This window comes from Hyaena hyaena, unplaced genomic scaffold, assembly GCF_003009895.1.
Source record: "Hyaena hyaena isolate Hyena2069 unplaced genomic scaffold, ASM300989v1 scaffold_103, whole genome shotgun sequence".
In the NCBI taxonomy this organism is placed as follows: Eukaryota; Metazoa; Chordata; class Mammalia; order Carnivora; family Hyaenidae; genus Hyaena; species Hyaena hyaena.
The window spans coordinates 454751-476438 of NW_024080735.1; the positions used below are offsets into that span (position 1 = coordinate 454751).

Consider the following 21688-nt stretch of genomic DNA (forward strand, 5'->3'; position numbering starts at 1 on the left):
GTGCATATACTGTTTTCTAGTAGATCACTAATGTCAGTGTTGTGTATAAAGTGTATAGTGTAACAAAAAATCTCTTCAAGTTTTATTTGTGATTATCTTATCTTAAACAATGAAGAAAGGAAAGAGATATCAGTTTGTTATAGATTGCATTTAGCATACTTTTAAAATTGTCTACTTATTTGAGAAAAGTAGATGGAAGGCAGTAATGTTTAGATTTACATTTAGGCATATTTGGTATAGAATGTAAATTTGTGATAGTTCCAAAATGCCAGCTCAGTCTTATTATAAAAATATTTGGTATAAAATATAAATATAAAAAAAATTTATTCCCAGTTTCTAAACTCTGGGCTAAAGTCTCTCATCTTTTTTTTTTTTAATTTAAATCCAAGTTAATTAATAACATTAAGTGTAATAATGATTTCAGGAATAGAATTTAGTGTAAAGTCTCTCATCTTAAACAGGAATTTTCCCCACCCTGTGTCTACTTTCTTTTCTATTCTAAATGGCTGTCCTAGCTCTATTTCTCTCTAGAACCAATGTTTTGAAGGAAAAAAAAGTCTACATATTACTTTCTTTATTTCTTCACTTCCCCTTATCCACCTTTCAACCTTTCCCAATTCTGGCTTCTGCCTCCTTTGTCACACTGATACAGTGCTCACTAAAGTCACTTCACCTTCATTTTTCTAAATCCAATGAACATTTTTAACCTTCATTTTACTTTGTTGATCTTCCTGTCCTTAAAGGAATTTGTAAATCCTAGTCAGAGTTAAAAATGTAAAATCACAAGGAGAATTATTTTAGGTTATTCTATTTACAAAGAACCTCATTGATAAGTCCTCTAAAGAAGAATAATCAATAAAATGAAACTGGTGACAAATTAGCTAGCTCACTAAGATGCTGTCTGATCACTTGACTTAGTATAATAAAAATTAGAACAAGTAACCTGAAGGTTCACCTAATCGCTCTATGACTCTCTACATGAGATTTAACAAAGTAAGTACTTGATATGATGCCAAGTAATTTTGGGCTGTTTCATTTCACACATTGGGAATCTTTAGTCTGAAAAGATATTTAGAAATAATAAGCTTATTAAACAGAATATTTAAAGATACTTGTGTGTGAATGATAGGATTTAAAAGTCGTGCTGTGCTACCCAACTTCATCATATTCACAGCTGTGCTTCTTAGATGAAAAGAAGTAGTCTAATACAGCCGATAAAAGGGCTAGAAATGCCCCCCGTTCTGCTGGAAGAATGTTTCTTCACATTTCTGCTGCTATATACACTTATAAGTGTCTAGGCCCTGGTTTAGTTTTCACTTGATAGTAAGGAACTGCACTGTTTCTCAGAACTTTTTCTCACCTTCTCAGTTGGGTAGGGATTCTGATCTTATATTCAACTTCAGCCTCTATGATATGACAACTTGGTCTAATAGAGTATTGCATCTAGAATGCAACTAATTCTAGTTCTTTCACTTGCTGAATAATCTCAGACATTTTATAACTTTTTGAAGATTCAATTTACTGTGACACTTGTGAGGATTAGCAACTTATTGTTAGGGTCAGAGAATATATATATGAAGTATCTACCACATGAAGGTCACTCTGTGTTTGGTTCAAACTAGACCAAACCTCAACCTAGTTGAGAAGTTAGTTTTCTTTAATGTTTATTTACTTTTAAGGGAAAGCATGTGTGCCTGCATGTACACATGGGGGAGGAGTAGAGAGAGGGAGACAGAGAATCCCAAACAGGCTCTGGCTGTCAGCACAGAACCCGACACGGGGTCAAACTCACGAACGTGAGATCATGACCTCAGCCAAAATCAAGAGCCAGATACCTAACTGACTGAGCCACCCAGGCACCCTGAGAAGTTTATATGTTGATTAAATGTATAGACCAACATTTTCTTTCCTTGGTACAGTTAATTATATGTTATTTTCTGTTCATTTAAAATTTTTTAATGATATTGGAAAATAATCCGTTCACTGTTTGGGTTTTAACTATGGAAAATTATTTGGAGTATGTATTTTGGCCAGACATATTACTATTTATACTTTAAGATTATTCTACAAAATGGCCGAATTTGGCATTTTAAAACTGCATGTCACAGCAATTCTAAACAGGGTAATTAACTGAAAAGTCTTGATTAAGACAGTGTGGGAAACAGGAATCTGCCTCTTATAGTGTAGAAGTGCCTCATCTGTTAAATTACCCACATTCTGAATCTGTGGCGACTTCTTTTAATTTGGACTCAATTTATCAGCTAACCTCAGACCAGAGTTACACTCCTACATTGCTAGGCCTCCTTATTTGGGAGAAATTTGAGGAGTGGGCTTTTTAAATGCCTCAGTAAAATGACAGCTTCTCAGGTTCACTTGGGACATAGCTGCCAGTCTGGTTCTTTGAGCTCAGACTCTATTACTGATCATGACTCAGGGTGCTATTTGCTTGTCCTGAATCTTTTTCAAGAGTAAAACAAGAGGAAATTGACTTAATTCAGAACAGGAGAAACTTTGATTAGACACAGCAAGGATGATGAAACACTAGAAATAAGCTGTCAAGGGAGAATGTGAAGCCTCTGTCCAGTAAGCATTAGTAGTAACTACATAACCAACTTTCTGAAATAGTTAGAAACCTGCCTTGAATGGGAATAGATGATCTCTTAAGATTCTTTTCACCACTAGGCTTTGATACCCTAGGATTCTCAGCATGGCTATGTTCTATAATAATAATAAATCAAAAAAGAAGAAGAAAGAAAAGAAAGAAAATGAGCGTATTTGTAGCTTAAGGCAATTTATCTTTAAGAAAACAAACTTCATTTTTACTCAGAACAATGGGGAATAATAAGAAAAGTTAGATACCTCATAGTGCTTAGAGAAGTATGCCTTCTGCGGTAAAGAACTTGTCCCCCCAAATTATGGAAATGTTACATTAGTGATGATTTGTTTAATGAATTTGGGCCCAAGCCCTTGCAGTTGGTGAACTGAAATAAATGTGTGGTGGTAGTACTCTTTGTACCCTGGAGGCTTTTATGTTTGGTGATGTAGTCTCTATGGCCTCATCAGCAAGTTGTCACCTGTCTGACTAGGCCTTACATGTAGCTATGGGAGGCGGGGATTGAAGTAGATGCAGTGAGGCGTATGGAAACAAGGAGAGGAGCCTAGCTTCTTAGTCTTCCAAGAGGATAGATATATGGCAGTGGATTGTTGTCTCTTCTCTTCCAAACCTTGGGAATCCTGAAGGAAAGAGCAGAACCCTCTATGTATAGAGAGCTTCTAAAAACCCAATTAGATTTTTATCCTTCAGTACTTCCTTAGCCTTGCATGAAGTATTTGAGAACCTTATAAATTCTTCCCCAGTTGGTAAAAAAAAAAAATTCCTCCCCTGACATTACTGGGTTGTAAAACATTTAATACATGTTTATTAAGGACATACTCTATCAAAACACTAAGGCACTAGGAATACAAAACTCACCAACTCGAAGTCCCTAGAATATAAAAGTTTACATCCTAGACTCTAGAGAATACAGGGTGCTGTCATCTAGAGGTGAACCATGGATGGAACTACTATATGGCCCTATCAATAGATGTTCTGCACTAATGGTACACTGTATCTACAAGGTGTTTATGGGAAAAGGGATGCCCCTAGGTTCTCTGGTAAAGGATTAATGTCTGGTGTCTTTCTGACCAGCCACAGGCCCATGTGATCTGATACTAGCACATGTTTGTGTCACTGAGATTTTGAATGACAGCTCTTTCTCTTTTATAAAGTAAGTCTGTGATCATGGCCAGATTGTGTATATTTTAATAACCTGGAATTAATACCTACTTTTGGTATTTTAAACTTGAAAACCTAGGTGCTATCTTTATTTCCAGATAGTCAACATTATATTATTAAATATAATTAATGTATAAAAGTAATATATAAAATATTAATGAATTTAATAATTATTAAAGACTGGTGTTTTGAAATAAGATAAACATTGTAGGTTCACATATAAACTCTAAGACATCAGTTGGTATGGTCCCCACAAAAATTACCAGGCAAGCCTGTGTCTTACAGAAGCTTATTAATTTTGCCAGCAAGGGAAAGCAGTTTAAAAAGATGTCTTACAACATCTTGGAAAGGACAGTTAGAGAAACTTTCATAGGATTAGATTAGGATTAACATTAGAACCTGGTTAGAACTCAGCTTATTTTGGGATAAGCTTTCAAAAGCAGAGAATGTGTGGGGTCTGGGTAAAATGGGTAGACAGCAGTCAGTTTTAATTGACTTACAGGTTGGGTATGGGCACATTTTAAGTGAGTTGTTGACAGAAATCTAGTGAGGTGTTCTTTCCAGAACAGGTGAAGTTGGTTCTTGCTTGTTTTATAGTTTTAGAACCAATTTTCATTGCTCAGATTTATAAGTAGTGTTTTTATTTCTCAATTCTATATAATCAAATTGGGTTTAGTGAGGTAAGTGTGGTTAGCCCTCTTTTGGAGTTCACTTTTATATTGTATAAACCTGAAAGGCAGAAATTTAGGGTATTTTTCTAGCTCATTAGAATATAGAATATATATATATGATATGAATGTGATCATATGTCTATGAATGAATGAATGTTTATTGTGGTTTTGTTTTAATTGGCAATATTGGATTCAAAAGAACCCAAGCATAGTACAAAAGATAAAAATCATGATTTCTTGCTTAAATAAATTTCATTTAGTTCTATCTTTAACTTTGTGGCCTGACTGAACATGATATTTGAAATGATATTGCACAGATGAGCCTCCCCAGCACTTTTAAACAGAGGTCGAAGAAATCATTATATTTGAGGTCTGGTTAGAATATGTCATAGTCAAGACTAAAGGACAAAACTTGGGATAGTACTTTTAAGAAGTAGGTAGTATGTGCCTAAAAGTCAACAGCTCTGTTACGTATGTGTGTTTAATTATGTGTATATCTATATTTACTTATCTTGTACATATCATTGGGATAAGTATTTTTTACAATATAAAAGGCATCTGTTTAGCAGCTATTACCTTAACCTTAATGAGCAACTAAATTACTCTAGATCTGCTTTAATTTAGTATGAAGAAGTGTATTAAATAAACCATATTACATTCTCAATTAGGGGGCTGTCACATTAAAGGAGAAAGGAAAATCTGTTTTCCATCAGCTATGTTAGAACACAAAGCAGATCTATGTAGCTCTATGTTATCCTATAGTGTGTTAATCAAATACAAGGTGTGACGGAAGCCAGTTACAAAGAGTTTTCCTGATAGTGAACAGGCTCTGATAATAGGCTGGTTAAGGCTTCACAATGTTTCTATGGTTAAGTAGTAAACAAAATGATGTAGGACTTCAAAAAGGATGGCACATTCCATTTAAAATCAAACCTTAAGTCTTTCATGACACTTAGTTTTTATGGAAACTGAGTGCTTAAGATCATGTCAGGAGCCGAGAAGAGAAGAAAATAAAAAAGCATGTGTACCTTTAAATAGAAGACAAACTCAAGTCTCAAAGCAAGGCTATCAGGGTACCCTTTTTTTGAAAAGAGGTATTAAGAAAAAATAACTATTTTCCTGGTGGTGAATTTCCACAACAGCTTGATAAAATTTTATGATGTATCTTGGCTGTGGTTGAGCAATGACATCCCTGAATTCTCAGTTATTTCCTGGCAATGGGGGGAGGGATAATTAAGAGGAAAGGAGATTTGGGGGAGAGGGGTTAGGGAGAATAGATTTTAATTGATATATGTTGAATTTATTAAATGTTTGACACTGGATATTCATTTAGAGTTAATATTTAATTTTTAAAAATAAACTCCTTAGACTACCAGTATTCTTCAGTTTGGGGGGATAATTATTTCAAAAGCTTTATGAAATAATGATATTTTCATACATTTTTTGTTTATAGAATATTAGAACTTCAGTAAATCTTACCTAGATTTGTTTCCTTTTAGAAATGAAGAATCTGAGACAAAAAGATATTAAAATACCTTTAGAAGTTTGCATATTTCTGTTAGTATCAGAGTTAAAAATAGAACCCAAGTCTCCTAACTCCTAAACCACCATTCTTTGTTTTATATCATACCATAATACCATTAATTCCTATAAATTCATACTCTGAGACACAAAGAAACTGGCTTTGCCATGGCTGTTAAACTCTACTCATTGAGGATACCTAAGTGCTGCTCCATTGGAGCATGATAAAGCTTTTACTGGTTTTCACTAAAATGGGAGAGACAGGAATAAAAAAAATAGTGAGAGGAGGTCAAGGGAGGGGCACACAGAGAGCAACATTAGCGCTGGGGAAGTGTACAGGTGTGCGGTTGTTAACGTGTTTTGTCTTGGAAAAGTAAATCTTCATTTCGAGATTGTCTTTCTTACATTTATAGTCTTAAAATAGTCTTTCTTCTCTAAGTCAATAATAGGTAGTAGTTGATTTACATATAACATCCGTCCCCAAAATTTGTTTTTGAAACTTTCCTGAAATCTAAAACTCTTGGGACCACTGTCCAGGCCTATTAATTTAGTACTAAATAGACAGTCAACAGCCATAAGCTAAAATATTTGATTTTTAAGAAGTCTGGAACATAGGGGCTCCTGTCTGGGTGGCTTAGTCAGTTAAGCATCCAACTCTTGATTTCAGCTCAGGTCATGACTTCGTGGTTTTGTGGATATGATCCCCTTGTCAGGCTTTGTGCTAATAGTACACAGCCTGCCTGGGATTCTCTCTGCCCCTCCACTGCTCACACTCTCTCTGTCTCTCTCAAAATAAATAAATAGATGATTGATAGATAGATAGATAGATAGATAGATAGATAGATAGATAGATAGATATAGACAGATAAGGGATGGAGGGAGGAAAAGAAAGTGATCTGGAACTTAAAAATCAATGTTTCAGAAACATAAAAATCAAAACCAGCATTGTATAGTGAAATAGTACTATCTCATTTTCACTAATGTTGATTACTAAGGAAAAGGAGAAATCAATTATTTAAACAAATATTGTGTTCCTTATAACATGCTTCATTCCAAGATGCTGTATTTGTTAAGCATTCAAATACCTAAGGCTATATTATCACAAACTAGAGCAAACTTTTATGGCACAAGTACAACATATTATAATGTCTCATACTTAGCTTCTAAGTTTTAAAAATACATTTAAAATATTTGCTGAAGTTAGCTATTAATATTGGAATTAAGAAAGTCATTGAAAGCTGATAGTGTATATACAGTATTAGGATTGTAGCTAAGTAAAGGTATAGGGGTTTTTTCTATAATGTTCAGCTTCCAATAATGAAATAGTTTTATGGTTATAAATATTTTCAAAAAGTTATGCTATAACTGCTGAAGATTTTAAAGGCTTGATACTGTTTGGTCAAGGGTTTTTGCCATTTTCTTTGCCATGATCCATGACAGAAAGCCACCGCATATACTTACTAAATCTTAAGGTTACCTCATGAAAAGTCCTCTTGTCATTGCAGTGGATTCACCATAGTAGGAAGCTGTAATCATTGGATCATCTGCAAAGCATAGTTTTGTATATCCTAATGATTACACAGCTTGGCATAGAATAACATATTTTGTGTCTTATTTACTGAGGGAGAAACTGTTGTTTTCTGAAGAACTAAGAAGACAGAGATAGTGTTTTCATTGTGATCCTATAAATGATAATGTGCACATTATCATATTTTAGTCATAGAAAACCAAACCTATGATTTTGCAGAACAAAAATACTTAAAACTTTTTATTTTTAATAAAATGACAGTATAGTCCGCATCATTGCTGCTATACCCTTGAGCATTATAATGTTAAGATGTGCTTTGGTTCTATGAGTTTATCCACTCTTAAAGTGACCAAAGAAAGATGGGGAAAACTTTAAAGGAATTCAGTTTAGCATAAAGGTAGTCTAATCACATTTAGTGCTAGGTCTGTGCTAACTCACTGCCTTGAAAAATCAGCTTCCCAAAGACACTAAGAAATCAAATGTTCATGTCAGAAGTTAGCTGTGGATGCTTATGGATAATTTTGGTTTGTGTGTTTGGACTTCTGTCAGATGGATAGATAGTCTGGGGATAAGTGGTTTTTTTAAGAAACTAAGCCTTGTATGTATAGGTTCATTAGTGAGAACATTGCTATCAACTTGAAAGGTGATAAGAAGGCTTAAGTTTGCAGGGCATTTGTGAAGAAAACAGCATCTTTCTACATTTATTACTGTACTTTTGCTAGAATAGTGAAATCTTGTTGAGCATGTCAGACAGTAATGCCTAGAATAAGCATGATTTTTTTTCCTTGTGCAGAGCATTACTTACTAGGCTAAATACATTTTATGGATATGTAATTTACTTTTTAAATTCTATTTATTTTTATACCTTTTCACAAAAATTCGTAAGAGGCAATTTTTACTCTCCGTGAAATAGCAGACCCCATATTTTAATATATTTTGAGCACTTGACTAGGTTTTATCTCCTCTTCTTACACTAGGAATCCCTAAGCCTGAACCTAAATTAAAACAATCAAGACATATGCCTTTCTGCCATCTTTCTTGAACACTTCTTCATTCGAATAATCAGATTTAACATCTTTCTATCAAAATAAAGTTGGTTTCGGGGCACCTGAGTGGCTCAGTCGGTTAAGTTTTGACTTCGGCTCAGGTCATGATCTCTTGGTTCGTGAGTTCAAGCCCTGTGTCAGGCTCTATGCTGACAGTTCAGAGCCTGGAGCCTGCTTCAGATTCTGTCTCCCTATCTCTCTGCCCCTCCCTCACTCATGCTCTGTTTCCCTCTCTCAAAAATAAATAAACATTAAATATTTTTAAAAAATAAAGTTAGTTGCATACCTCTTGCCAAGTGAAACAAGCTAGTACTCACAAAAGAAACCATACCTATCAAATTAGCTCCAGTATTTAATGTAGATTTAATAGGATTTCTGGTATTATACAGCATATTCTGAGAGTTTTGATGGCCTATAACTAACTTATCTTTTAGAAAAAAGCCAGTTAGTGTGGAGATTTTCTTCCCCAAAATACCATTTAACTTTTTGTTTATGCATTAATTTTTTTACCTTAATGGACCCTTTGCTTCTGTAAGTATATGTGATCATTGTTCTTAAATCATCTAGCCACTTATATCATAGTAATATATTTTTTCAGCCAACTTTGCAGCTAATACATTCACTGTGTCACAGAGGGAACCAAAAAGTATATTTGCAAAGTCATGAATTTTAAAGAGGTTCAAAATTATATTTAGCATTTGAACTAAATTATTTTAAAGCTAATCACACTGCTCTAATTTTAGGAAACCCTACTGAAATTTGTAGCCAGTGAAACTGCTTGTAACAACATCACTGTGCCATTATTTTTTCAAGTCCGTCTTTCCCTAATATCCTCACATGTGCAGCCAGATCAGAGAGACCTGATTGAGAATATGTGTTATGTAATATACTTAACCAGACCAGAGCTACTTCGTCTCATATCACAGCTTAGTCAACAGCTCAACACATTCATAGAATCTTAGAGCTGAAAGTTGACCTTGGAGTTCATTTATTATATTCTCATTACTGAAGAATCCATTTTACAGTGACCCTGACAAATACTCATTTACCCTCTGTCTTTTCCACATTGCTAGCCCAAGGTTTACAAAACTGTAATAGCCACAACTAGCTATGTGCACTTGATCAAGTTAATTCAGTGTTCTGAAGCTTGTTTTCTCATTTGTAAACAGACAGTAATAGCACCTAATATAGTACCTGATTCAGTTTGTTAGGTACTTCAATTAATGTGCCTACTTCAATTAACTAACAATAATAGCTAACATTAAATGTTTTCAATACAGGTTTTATAAATGCTTTACATGTATTATCTCATTTTATCAGAAGAACTTATGTGTGATCAGCAATAATGATTGTATAAATTATCATATTTATATGATAAAATATGATCTCACTGTAAAGATACCAACAAGAAGGCATTTGGATTTAGGATTTATTATTTATATCTAAGTTGTCAATTTCAAATATAGGTTAAAATTGTAGATTTAACTTGGAGTAAAATTTCAGTGATTTAAATATTGAAATTACAACAATTGGATTAATAAATGTTTATTTTTAAAGTGAAATACAATAATGTTTATAATTGCTCTTTCATACAATTAAATTTTAAATTTTTTTAAATGTTTTATTTATTTCTGAGAGAGAAAGAGACAGCATGAACAGGGGAAGGTCAGAAAGAGAGGGAGATACAGAATCTGAAACCGGCTCCATACTCTGAGCTAGCTGTCAGCGCAGAGCCCAACACGGGGCTCGAACCCATGAACCATGAGATCATGATCTGAGTTGAAGTCGGATGCTTAACCGACTGAGCCACCAAGATGCCCCTAAATAATTATGTTAGGAATGTTAATATTTAACTATCAAAAAAGAAAGCTTAGGTAGGGCAACTTTATGGCTCAGTCGATTAATCTTCCGACTCTTGATTTCACCTTGAGTCATGCTCTCATGGTTCATGGGATCCAGCTCCACATTGGGCTCTGTGCTGACAGTGACAGTTCAGAGAATGCTTTGAATTCTCTCTCTCCCTCTCTGCCCTCCCCAACTCACACTTGCTCACTTGCTCTCTCTCAAAATAGATAAATAAACATGAAAACAACTTAAGGCTTAATAATTAGGTGGCAGATTGCCAGTAGCAGTATCATAGCCAAAAAAAAGGCTACTTCTACTTTAGTCGAAAAGGAACATCTATTATAGTTTCAAAGATGTACAATATAGAACAAACAGTCTGACAGCTGACACTATTAATATATTGTTGATAATATTAAACTTTTCACATTTAACAAGTAAAATTTTAACAAGAATTACATTAGAAAATTTTAGACTTGTATCCCAGAAATTCCTTCTATGATGACAATTTTTAAAAAAAAATTTTAATGTTTTATTTATTTCTGAGAGAGACAGCATGAGCAGGGGAGGGTCAGAGAGAGAGGGAGACACAGAATCTGAAACAGACTCCAGGCTTTGAGCTGGCTGTCAGCACAGAGCCCAACACAGGGCTCTAACCCACAAACCGTGAGATCATGACCTGAGCCGAAGTTGGACACTTAACCAATCGAGCCACCCAGGCACCCCTATGATGACAACTTTTTACTTGAGCCTCAGCTTTTAAAGAAAATTGCTCATTATTTAACAAAAGATGTGTATTTGGTCCACTTGTTAATTATCATGGTCATCTTGACTATTAATAGGAGGACAATACTATTGCCTGGCACCTTTCCAACTCTTTTAGATAACTATAAACAAAAGTGTTAAAGATGTGACAGAGGAATTTAAAACTAAGACCCTAGAATTATAATGACAAGAAATATCTGAAATCTTTTTTTAAAAAAATCTATACTGTCAGTGGTACTGTCCATTAATTGTTAAGTGAATACACTAGTCAGAATAACCACAATCTTTGGCAAAAGTAGTGAGCTAGATAGATTCAGCTGTAGCTAATAATAACTTACCTATATGTTCTTCAGAAATGTTCACCAAGGAGGTTCTCTGTGAACAAGTATTATAGATAGAGTAGTGAAGAAACCAGTCTTGCTCCTCAGTAGTTCATGATCAGAGGAGGAGACAGACATTTAAAGAAATAATTATGACTAAATAAGATGATATTATTTTGTGGTTGAAACAAAATTAAACTAAATTCTGTTATTTGTTTTCCATGGCAAACCATTTCAGTAGTTTGGAAACATTCCTTTAAAGTGCCTTTTTTTTTTCCTATTAAGAAGTGTTATCTAAAAAAAGAGTGAAAGATAGCATTTTGATGCTTAACCACCTATCATTAGTGCCACAAGTAACTACTGCCACAAATTTCCTTGGGATCTGGAGTCTGATTGCTTACCTGAATTCTAGTAATAGAGAATTCATGAAGTTTAAACTTTTCCAGTTTTTGCCATTGCCATTCGCAATTGGTAATTCAAACAAATGCCTTTAAAATATGTCTGTAATTGGTTTTATTGATTATTGTATAATACTGAATAGATATTTTTAATGTTTCCTCAGATCCAAATGAAGAATCTCCAAATTATTATTATAACCTATTATCTGAGGCCCAAGGGAGTAACTTTATAAGCTTACGTAATAATAATACTTGACTGTTTGTTTTCAATAGGAATATGATGAAGAATGGGCTAAGAAAATTCAGAGTGAAAAGTTTCGCTGGCATAATTCTCAGTGGCTGGAGATGGTAGAGAGCCGTCAGATGGACGAGAGTGAGCAGTACTTGTATGGTGATGATCGAATTGAGCCGTATATCCATGAAGGAGATATTCTCGAAAGACCTGACCTTTTCTATAACTCAGGTAAGACAGTAACCAAAGCAAAATGAAACAGTTTGTGTGCTATAAATAGGAATTTTGGTCTACCAACCTTGCTCATTCCCAAGCTTTGGAAGCACTTCTTATAGTATATAAATAGACGTCACCTGTTGACTTCAGAAGTAGCATCCATAACACCATAGAAACCTATTAACTCACCATTATTTTTTTCCAAGTTAGTCTTTGATGTGCTCTCCATAAAAAAGGTTGTACCCAGGAAAACCATTACTCTTAGTTTATTGCTGTCTAGAATGCATAATTTAAAATGACATCCTCAAGATTTCTGACCTCTGTTTGAAAATGTAATATTCATTTTTCTCCTGCATTTATTTAAATACATAACTTAACTAATTTATGTTTTGTTTTCTAACATATATCATGTTCACAGTCTAATTTTGCCAAGGATTTGCTTTAGCTTTGAACTAATAAACTCTACTTGGTTGGGAAGATGTAGACACTTTACAGCAATAGTTTTTTCCTTTGAACTCTGCTAGTGTTTTCAGGGTGAAATTTAATTTTTACAGAAATCATGTATATATTATAACTTTGTTGATTCTGCTACACTGCCTTTTCCCAAGGGGGAGTTTGGCACAAAGACTGGTAAGCTTTTGCATATTTTGGTTTTTAAAATGTTGCACTGCTGCCAATATTAATATTACTTCATTGAAGTCATTTAGTTGAGGAGAGGAAGAAAGGATTTCTAATTAAGATCTGTAGCAGGTTGGATATAAAAAGCATCAAAGTAATTATGTCTGAATTCTTGGCTTACTTTTTCCCCCTGCTTTGTTTTTATAGTTTTGTGCAGATTGCCCACAAACTATTATTTTTATATTTGATATAGATACTAGAAGCTTGGAAAATTGATAATTCACTTTAAAAGTTAAATGAATTTCTTCCTAACTGAACTTTACAGTAGTTATGAAATACTGCTTTGTGTTTTAAACCAGATGGAGTAGATCATTAATTTTAGCCAACCAGAATGTCTTAGTTCAGTAATAGCAAGCAGCTGTTCCTTACATATTCAGATATTCATGAAGTGAAATGATGTAAAATATATATGATATAAATTTTTTTGTTAAAAGGAATCAGAATTTTTTGGAATCAGGTTTCTTGCTTTGAAGATTGATAGCTAGTTTTCAGTGGGAATCAATTACTAGTTTCAAAACTGAATAAAACTTTCAGCCACCTCAGTGTTCAGCTTTCTTTTAATACTATTAAAACTTCCAGGACAAATTTCTAGAAAATTATACCACATTCCCAAAATTGATTCATTTACATTAACCTCTTAAAATGAAATCAGAAACATTTTTCTGAGGTATTTTATAATTAAAATGTACAACCTATGCTTTTGTGGGAAATCTGAATTATATATATATATTATATATCAAAGTTTAGAAACAGCCACAGCTGATAGAAAAATAAATAAATTTAAGCATATGAGGAGTGGAATATTATCATTAGATATCCTCATGGTTGTTTTTTTTAATCCCTGTAGCCTGATGATATGGTAGACCTTTGATAATGGAGATTACATTGCTGTGAGTTTAAAGATAAAGATCTCATATCAAGCATCTATATTATTTTAGTCTATTATTTTACCTCATTCATTTTCCAGGACTAGTTCCACTAAATGAACTAGTTTTTTTTGGGTGTGGTTGTATCATCAGGTAAATTTATAAAACTGCAGATTCATTTGAATGAGCCATCTTATTTAAGTCTTTGTTATCCATGAAACTATAGGCAGTTTCTGATAAAAGCAGACTTAGTAGCTTTTCAGCCACAGAGGTTAGGCTAAATGGCTCCTGATTCCCTGGGTTTTATCTTTTACTTTAAAATGAAATAGCATTTGCTTCTTCCTAGTCATTAGTATTGCCCTCTATATTTTCAGACAGTTAAGTATGTCAAAATATGTGTTTCTCTCTTGCTTTTATTTTTCACAAGGATCTTATTGAAGTCATATGAGAATAGGAATCTAGTATCTCCTTTAGTTACAGTATTTTTTTCCCTTAGAGTCTAAAAGTATTGTGATTGTAATCACTGAGTAATTTCCTTTGAATCATGAAAATGCTGCTTTTTGCTGTAAGCAAGTTTACCCACAGAGGAAGTATAATTTATAAAGCTGAATTGCTACTACATATTTCTAAATGGCTTTTTACTGTTTTGTTGTTGTTGCTGTTCATCAGTTTGCTGAATCTTATTCTTAGCATTTAATATATGGATATATTTCTGGAATATGAAGCTGACAGTACTTTGTTTCTATCTCGGGATTATTTTAAAGCCATAGTTTTATAATAATAGTTTATGTAAACTATTTTCATAGTTTTGGTGATATCTCTTATCAGGTATAGCCCAATAAGTTATGATTTATCTATTTTAGTCATTTCTTTTTCTCATTCTCTTCATTACTGATACCTATTTTCTCCCATACACAGTTTCATTTTTGGCTAGTTCACTAAGGAGCCCAATATTGTGTTTTCTCTTGACTTTAAAAAATAAATTTTATTTTAGTAACAATATATAAGAAGATATTGAAGTTTTGTATATTTTACCTTTATTCACCATGTCTATAAGCCAGTTTTTTAACTGACTTTCAAAAATCAGAAAGTTCATAAATTATTTGTGCTAACAATAAATTTCCTTTGATCTCATCTTTGTTCCAGTACATACTCCAGTTTACTCATAGTCATAATTATCATCATTACTAGGAGAACTTCAGAAAGGTGTGTTGTATAACTGTGGTCTAAAAGGTTTCATATAATTTAATAACCTAAATGTGTATAATGCTCTACAGCTTACAAAGTGCTCTGGTGTTTATCATCTCTGTCTTCTGTTTGTTCTCTGGTAGTTTAAATGCTACATGAAATTCTTTGATTCCTTAGTGCTATCTTTGAATCAAGGTTATAGTAGGAGCTTTCGAAGGGCACTCTTAGATTTATCTGGACTTTGTAGACAAGAACATATGATTCCTTTTTATTATTTCTATAATATAATTAATTTTGGATGCAGAATGCTGAGAAACAAATAGAGTAATTCCAAAGAAGTTGAGGTGTTTGAGTTGAGGATTTTTTTTTTTATGTTTTATTTATTTCTGAGAGAGAGAGAGAGAGACAGCATGAGCAGGGGAGGGTCAGTGAGAGAGGGAGATACAGAATCTGAAGCAGGCTCCAGGCTCTGAGCGAGCTGTCAGCACAGAGCCCAACGCGGGGCTCAAACCCACAAACTGTGAGATCATGACCTGAGCTGAAGTCAGACGCTTAAATGACTGAGCCACCCAGGTGCCCTGAGGATTTTTTTAATTTAAGGTGTAATTTAACTTTTATTCCTCATTCTAGTAAAGAAAGGCTGCCCAAATAATCAGAACTGCCTAAATTTTGTCAAGGCATTAAAGGGCACAATAGAAGCTATAGTTTACTGAATTGCTGTGCCCTAGGATTATTAGAAATTAATTTCAGAGATATAAGTTTACTCTTTCTTACTTATATAATATCATGGTTATTATATTATCCTTATTGTATTCTGGGTTTATAAAATTGCTGACTGAATCTTTAAACTCAGACATTTTTAGTTTGATCTCTATTTGATTAGATCCCAGTTTGTAGTCTCCTGTATTCCATTTATCCTTTGGCTACTCATTTTCCCTTTGAAGACAGTGGGAGCTCCGGATCAAAATGAAGATGTTGAGAAATTGACAACAGTTTTTCATTTAATTTCTTCTTCTTAATCTGGCTTACTTTATTAGGTCATGTAGTATAAACTTTGAAAATATAATTTCGGTATCTTATTATTTAGTTGTATTCATTTTTTGACTGTTAGAATCTTTTACTCTACCGGCATGATGAATATCTTTGTATTCATTTTCAAAGTGTGATATGTATTTTGTCTTGGCATTTTACTTAGCTATGTTCCTCTGAAATTGGCAGATTTCTTAAACCTTGATCTTCAATTATTTGGTTTTAATTTAACAGGAATTTGTTGATTTTTGTGATCTTAACCTTGTTAATTTTAGCCATGCTCCTACAAAGTCTTTGATTCAGATAAAATTGTCTTTTTTAACTACTTAACTCTCAATCTGTTGTGTCCTGGCATTTCCCATAATTTCATTTTTTATAACTTTTTTGTGTTTAACTGGTCTTTTGATTTATTAACATTTAGAGGACATAGAAACTGGACTAAATATTAGATACTTTCAAGCTACCTCTTAAGCATTTAAAATTTCCTAAAGTAATAAGAGAAATACCAAAGATAATTCATTAGCAATTCAACAACTATATAATAATACAAATCTTTAGTTTATGATACGTAACAAATAGGTATATGTAACAAATAAGTAGAACAGGAGTCATATGGAAGTACAAATCTCCTCACTTATTCATTTACCAACACTATTACCTAATTCTGCCGTTCACTTGATTTGTAATAACTTTACTCTTCAAACAGATTTTGTCATTTAATTGCTACCTATCTTTCAAGACTCAAGTCAGTTACATTGCTTCCTCCCTTCTGTTCAAGTAAGATTTTCTAACCTGTACAGAACACAGTAATCTCTCTTTAGCTTCCTCAGCCTCCAGCACTCATTCAGTACATACATTCATTCCTGTTGTATATCATTTATTAATGAAATGTATATTTAATTGCATCTTAAGTCTTTGTCTTAGATTTCACTTAATCTAAAATTCTTAAAAACACAAATTGCAATGTTTTATATTTCCCACAAAACCTAGCAAAGTGTTATTATGCAAATGGTAGGTGTAAGATGGTCATCTGGTGACTAAATAAGTTTGTTTACTGTGTACCAGCTTTCTAAACAGTGTTGTAAGTATGACGTAGCCAATGTTTATCTATAGGTCATTTAACAACCCAGAATACTTCCGGAAAAGGAAACTTTAAAAAGCCTGAGAGCTTTCTAAATAATTATTAAAAAGCCATATACTGAAATATATTTGTTCTATGCCTAGGAAAACCCTGATGCCATCGCTTAAAACTTTTTTCCTCAAATTCTTTTCTTATTCTTAACTTATTCATCATTCTATCAATAGTAAGTTATCTTGTTTCTTAGACTAGAGCAAATAAGAAAGTAGCATCACTCTAAAATCAGCAAGAAGTAATAATAAAGACTTAGATATAGGAAAAGAAGCACTTTATAAGCAAAGAAAAAGAACTCAAAAACTAAGAACTGAAAAACTACTAAAACTAATGAATGAGTTCAGTAAGGTTGTAGACCCAAGATCATTATACAAAAAACAATTTTACTTCTTTAAAAAAAAAAAAGTTAGTGAGAGGGGAAGGGCAGAGAGAAGGGAGAAAGAGAGAATCCCAAGCAAGCTCCACACTGCCAGTGCAGAACCTGATGCAGGGCTTGAGCTCAAACTCATGAACCCTGAGATCATGACCTGGGCCAAAATCAAGAACTTAACCGACCAAGCCACCCCGGTGCCCCTGACACCATGCTATTTAATGTCTCCTTGTCTTTACTCATTCTGTTTCCTTAGCCTGGACCATCCTTACTGCCCCATACTACCTTACCTCACTCCTTATCTTTTTCTTTTTTCTCCAAAGACTATTAAGTCCCTTGAAGGCAGAGAGGTCTTATTTATCTCCGTGCTAGTATTGTACTGCCACATAGTAGATGCTCAAGAAGTGTTCAGTTGTTGTGCTGCGTTGTTGGGAGCACTTAAGTATGTGTGGTCTTCTTGTATTCCCAGAGAGAGCAGCATATCGTACTAACATTTCCAGATTAAATATATAGATTATTTTATATTTTGTTGCTTGATAGAATAGTTTCCTTCTTATTTCCTACAAATATAGTTACCAATTTTCCTTCTTTCTAGATGGATTAATTGCCTCTGAAGGAGCCATAAGTCCAGATTTCTTCAATGATTATCACCTTCAAAATGGAGATGTAGTCGGGCAGCATTCATTTCCTGGCAGGTAAATAGTCATCCAAGAAAAATCTAACATATGGTATTTCCCTTTATTTGAAAGGCTAGAAGTCTGTCTCTTCACTCCCCATTTCTCTATCTTTTTTTATTAAAGAGGAAAAAGTCCTCAGTATTTGCAAGAACATGCTTGTTTTGTTTTAAATTAACTTATGAAGTCACATATTCTATATTTAAAAAATGGAGATGGCAGATCTGAAAATAAAAATGCTTCATCACTTTGGAAAATACAGGCTGTCCATAAAATAGACAGCACTATTTCCAAATTAATGAACTCAAGATTGTTTCCTAAGTGCTTCCCAAAGCCAGTAAAACACAAGAACGCAGTACAAGTATTTTAATAATTATTCAGACATCACTTTAAAAGCTGATTAAAGACTGCTCTTCCCTGCATAGATTCAAATAAAATATTTTTAAAAAATATGGCATGGCAGCATTGTTTTACAGTTATAATGAAGATTCCTGTAGCAGATATCCTACTTCATTACTGGTGTCATAGATTTTTAAAATTTTATCAGAAAGTGTGTACAGTATTTTCTCTTTCATATCATTCTTAGAGATGCAATATTTTAATTTAGTTTGATTGTTGAAATTTCACATTATACTGGTTTGATGAATGGTTGGGGTCTTATTCTTTAAAATTATTGATTTAATTTCCTCTTCTAAAATTCTACTTTTCATTAATATAAATTATTTTCTCTTTGAAGGATGTGTTTAATGTGTTTTTTTACATGAAAGAATGCAGTTGTGACCAATATGTTATAATTTTTAATGATCACTTATAATAAGCCATTTTAATCCAGTAATTATTACTGCAAGTAATATTGATCATCTACTGTGTGTAATCTATTTTATGAATATTCATCATATTTATTTTAACCTGCACAGAAACGTTTTAAAGCAAGCATTATTATCACCATTTTACAAATGAAGAAATCAAGGCTCTAATAATATTATTTTAGCTTTAATAACCAACTCTCACAAGTAGGGTGGTAGAGAAAAAAATTTGAACTCCGGTCTGTATGTCTCCAAAGCATTTAAAGAACATGATGCCTAATTTGGAAAAAAAACACACATACTGTAGTGACTGTTAAGTGTGTTTTCTTTTAACCACAACTCAAATTAAGCAATACATTTTATATTGCAACTTAGTGCATGCATACAGATTTGTTCGTATGTATATACATATAATATATACACACACATACATATATATTTGTTTATATGCATATATATACCTATGCCTGTAAGTAAAACAAAATTTTGAATGGTAGTCAGAAGGAGTTCTGTTTGATCCTCTTCTATTTCATTTTTGAAATGCAGATTGTAACCTACTATGTGATTTCATAGTCCATTGATGGTTGTGACCCAAAGTTTCAAAGCATGGGGGAGAAACATAGGAGTATTACATGAAATGTGATACAGAATTATACAGTTCAGTATTCTGTAGTGGATTTTAAATAAATAATAACACTTCAGAAATAGTTTCATTGGTGACTGGATTGTCATGGTAAGAAACTCCTTGCCTTAGGACATAAAAGTTAAACATGATTAAACATCAGAAAGCATATGGCTTTTGATTGCTTCTGATGTTTCTGTCTATATTAGCTATAATTATTTCAGTAGAGGCTCTGTTTAATCATTGTAACTACTTACTCCATCATGTGACAATTCACTGTAAAAATGTTTTCTGAAACATAATTGGAAAAGGAAGAAATGATTTAGGTATATAATCCTAATTATTTATATTGAAGATTTTTGCCGATAGCATTACAAGATTAATTATGCTGCCATATTTGTTTCACCATGACACATATTTGTTTCACTATTTTGTTCACTATGAACAAAAACATTATTTTGGTACTTCCTGAAGATACTGCCAATCTAAAGAAAGCACACAGATATTAATCATATATTACTAATTTCAGAAAGACTTGCTTTCAGTTTTTTATATAATTATTTGATTAAGAACCTGAACACTTTCATTAAAATTGAGCATTCAAAACTGAACTTCTGTGATGAATTCAGCAAAGATTCTCATTTCTGGTTTTCAAAATGGTCATTTTATAAAACAATAAAAATATTTTGAGAGATGGTGGCATCCAATGAATAAATTATACACTCTGTCCAAAGATTTCAGAATTTTATTCCTCAGTTCTGTTAGTAACTTTTTAAAAAAGTGACTTTGGGGAATCCTCTTACCTTTGTACCTTCAGTTCCTTCTCAAGGGCAAAAATATTTAGGTAGCTTCTTTTACATCATAAAAGACACATCACAGTAATGTTGGCTTAAAGGATTAGCTAACAAAACTTACTGTAGACTGTTTTTTCAAATCAAAAGAGTGAAATACACATTTATTATAATCATTTTGATTTGAGAATTGTTTGACCTGTAAAAAGAACTTCCCTGAGAAAGTTAAGTCTTTCATCTCTTGTCTTTTGTAATTTTTCTGGCCTTAAATCACATAACTGTATCATTTTCTCTTTTTATTTCCAGAAGAAATAATTTACTGTGAATTTCCACAGTTTTTTATAGGCAATAGATCACATAAAAATGGACTCAATTGTATCAGCTGAGATACAGAGAAAGTACAGAATATAGCCAAATACTCATAGTTGCTTTTTGTTTTATTGACCTACTCTGGAATTGTTTTATTCAATCATCTTTGGTTGGCTAGTATTCTCTTTTAGTAAGATTTTTAGGCTCTTCTTTGATAGTAACAAACCATGGATCTTAACTTTGGCTTACTTTTTAATTCTGCCGAGATTTAAATATTTTAAACTGCTACATAATTATTCACATATTTTGGCATGATAATTTTGCTGCTTAATGTCCCAGATGTGAAATTTTAAACTAATGGCTACTTTCGGCTTCTGATATCCAATAGGTAAATTTAAAGCCTATAGATCAAATAACATTGACTTACAATACTAGTTTTGAAACTTTTTACTTGAACAAAATAGGAGTATTTTTTTAAAAATAGGAATTTTTTTTGGAAAATGTTAGCAGAGGCCCCTGGACTCCTTCATTGCCATGGAAAGCGTCTTGAGAATATGCCGACTAAACGGGTAACACGATGAATTTGGGTTAACTATGAAAGTGTAATGTCTTGATTGATTTCTGAATATTGAAAAGCTGATTCCTTAAATACTTCTAAAAAAAGGAAATGTTACCTATTTAGAGGGGTTTTTTCCCTTTAAATCAGGGAAATTGCCCAGATTATTTACAAATTCTTTCCTTGTTCTTTGTCACATGTGTTTGATAAATAAGCACTGTCAAGTTACCTGGAAGAAGGTAAGTTGACAGTTTTTTAAGTTTATTTATTTATTTTAAGAGAAAGCGAGAGAGCAGAAGAGGGCAGAGAAGAAGGAGAGAGAGAATCCCAAGCAGGCTTCATGCTGTCAGCAA

At 33.0% G+C, this 21688-nt stretch overlaps 1 protein-coding gene across 4 annotated transcripts in view; it reads left to right on the forward strand.

Annotated features, from left to right (window-relative positions):
- Positions 1-21688, forward strand: part of KIFAP3 (kinesin associated protein 3) — a 162962-nt gene that overhangs the window by 117615 nt on the left and 23659 nt on the right. For all 4 annotated transcript variants that reach the window (XM_039235858.1, XM_039235857.1, XM_039235860.1 and 1 more), the window contains 2 exons: positions 12140-12329; positions 18173-18272. In XM_039235858.1, coding sequence (XP_039091789.1) covers positions 12140-12329; positions 18173-18272 — 290 coding nt within the window. The remainder of the gene's footprint in view (positions 1-12139; positions 12330-18172; positions 18273-21688) is intronic.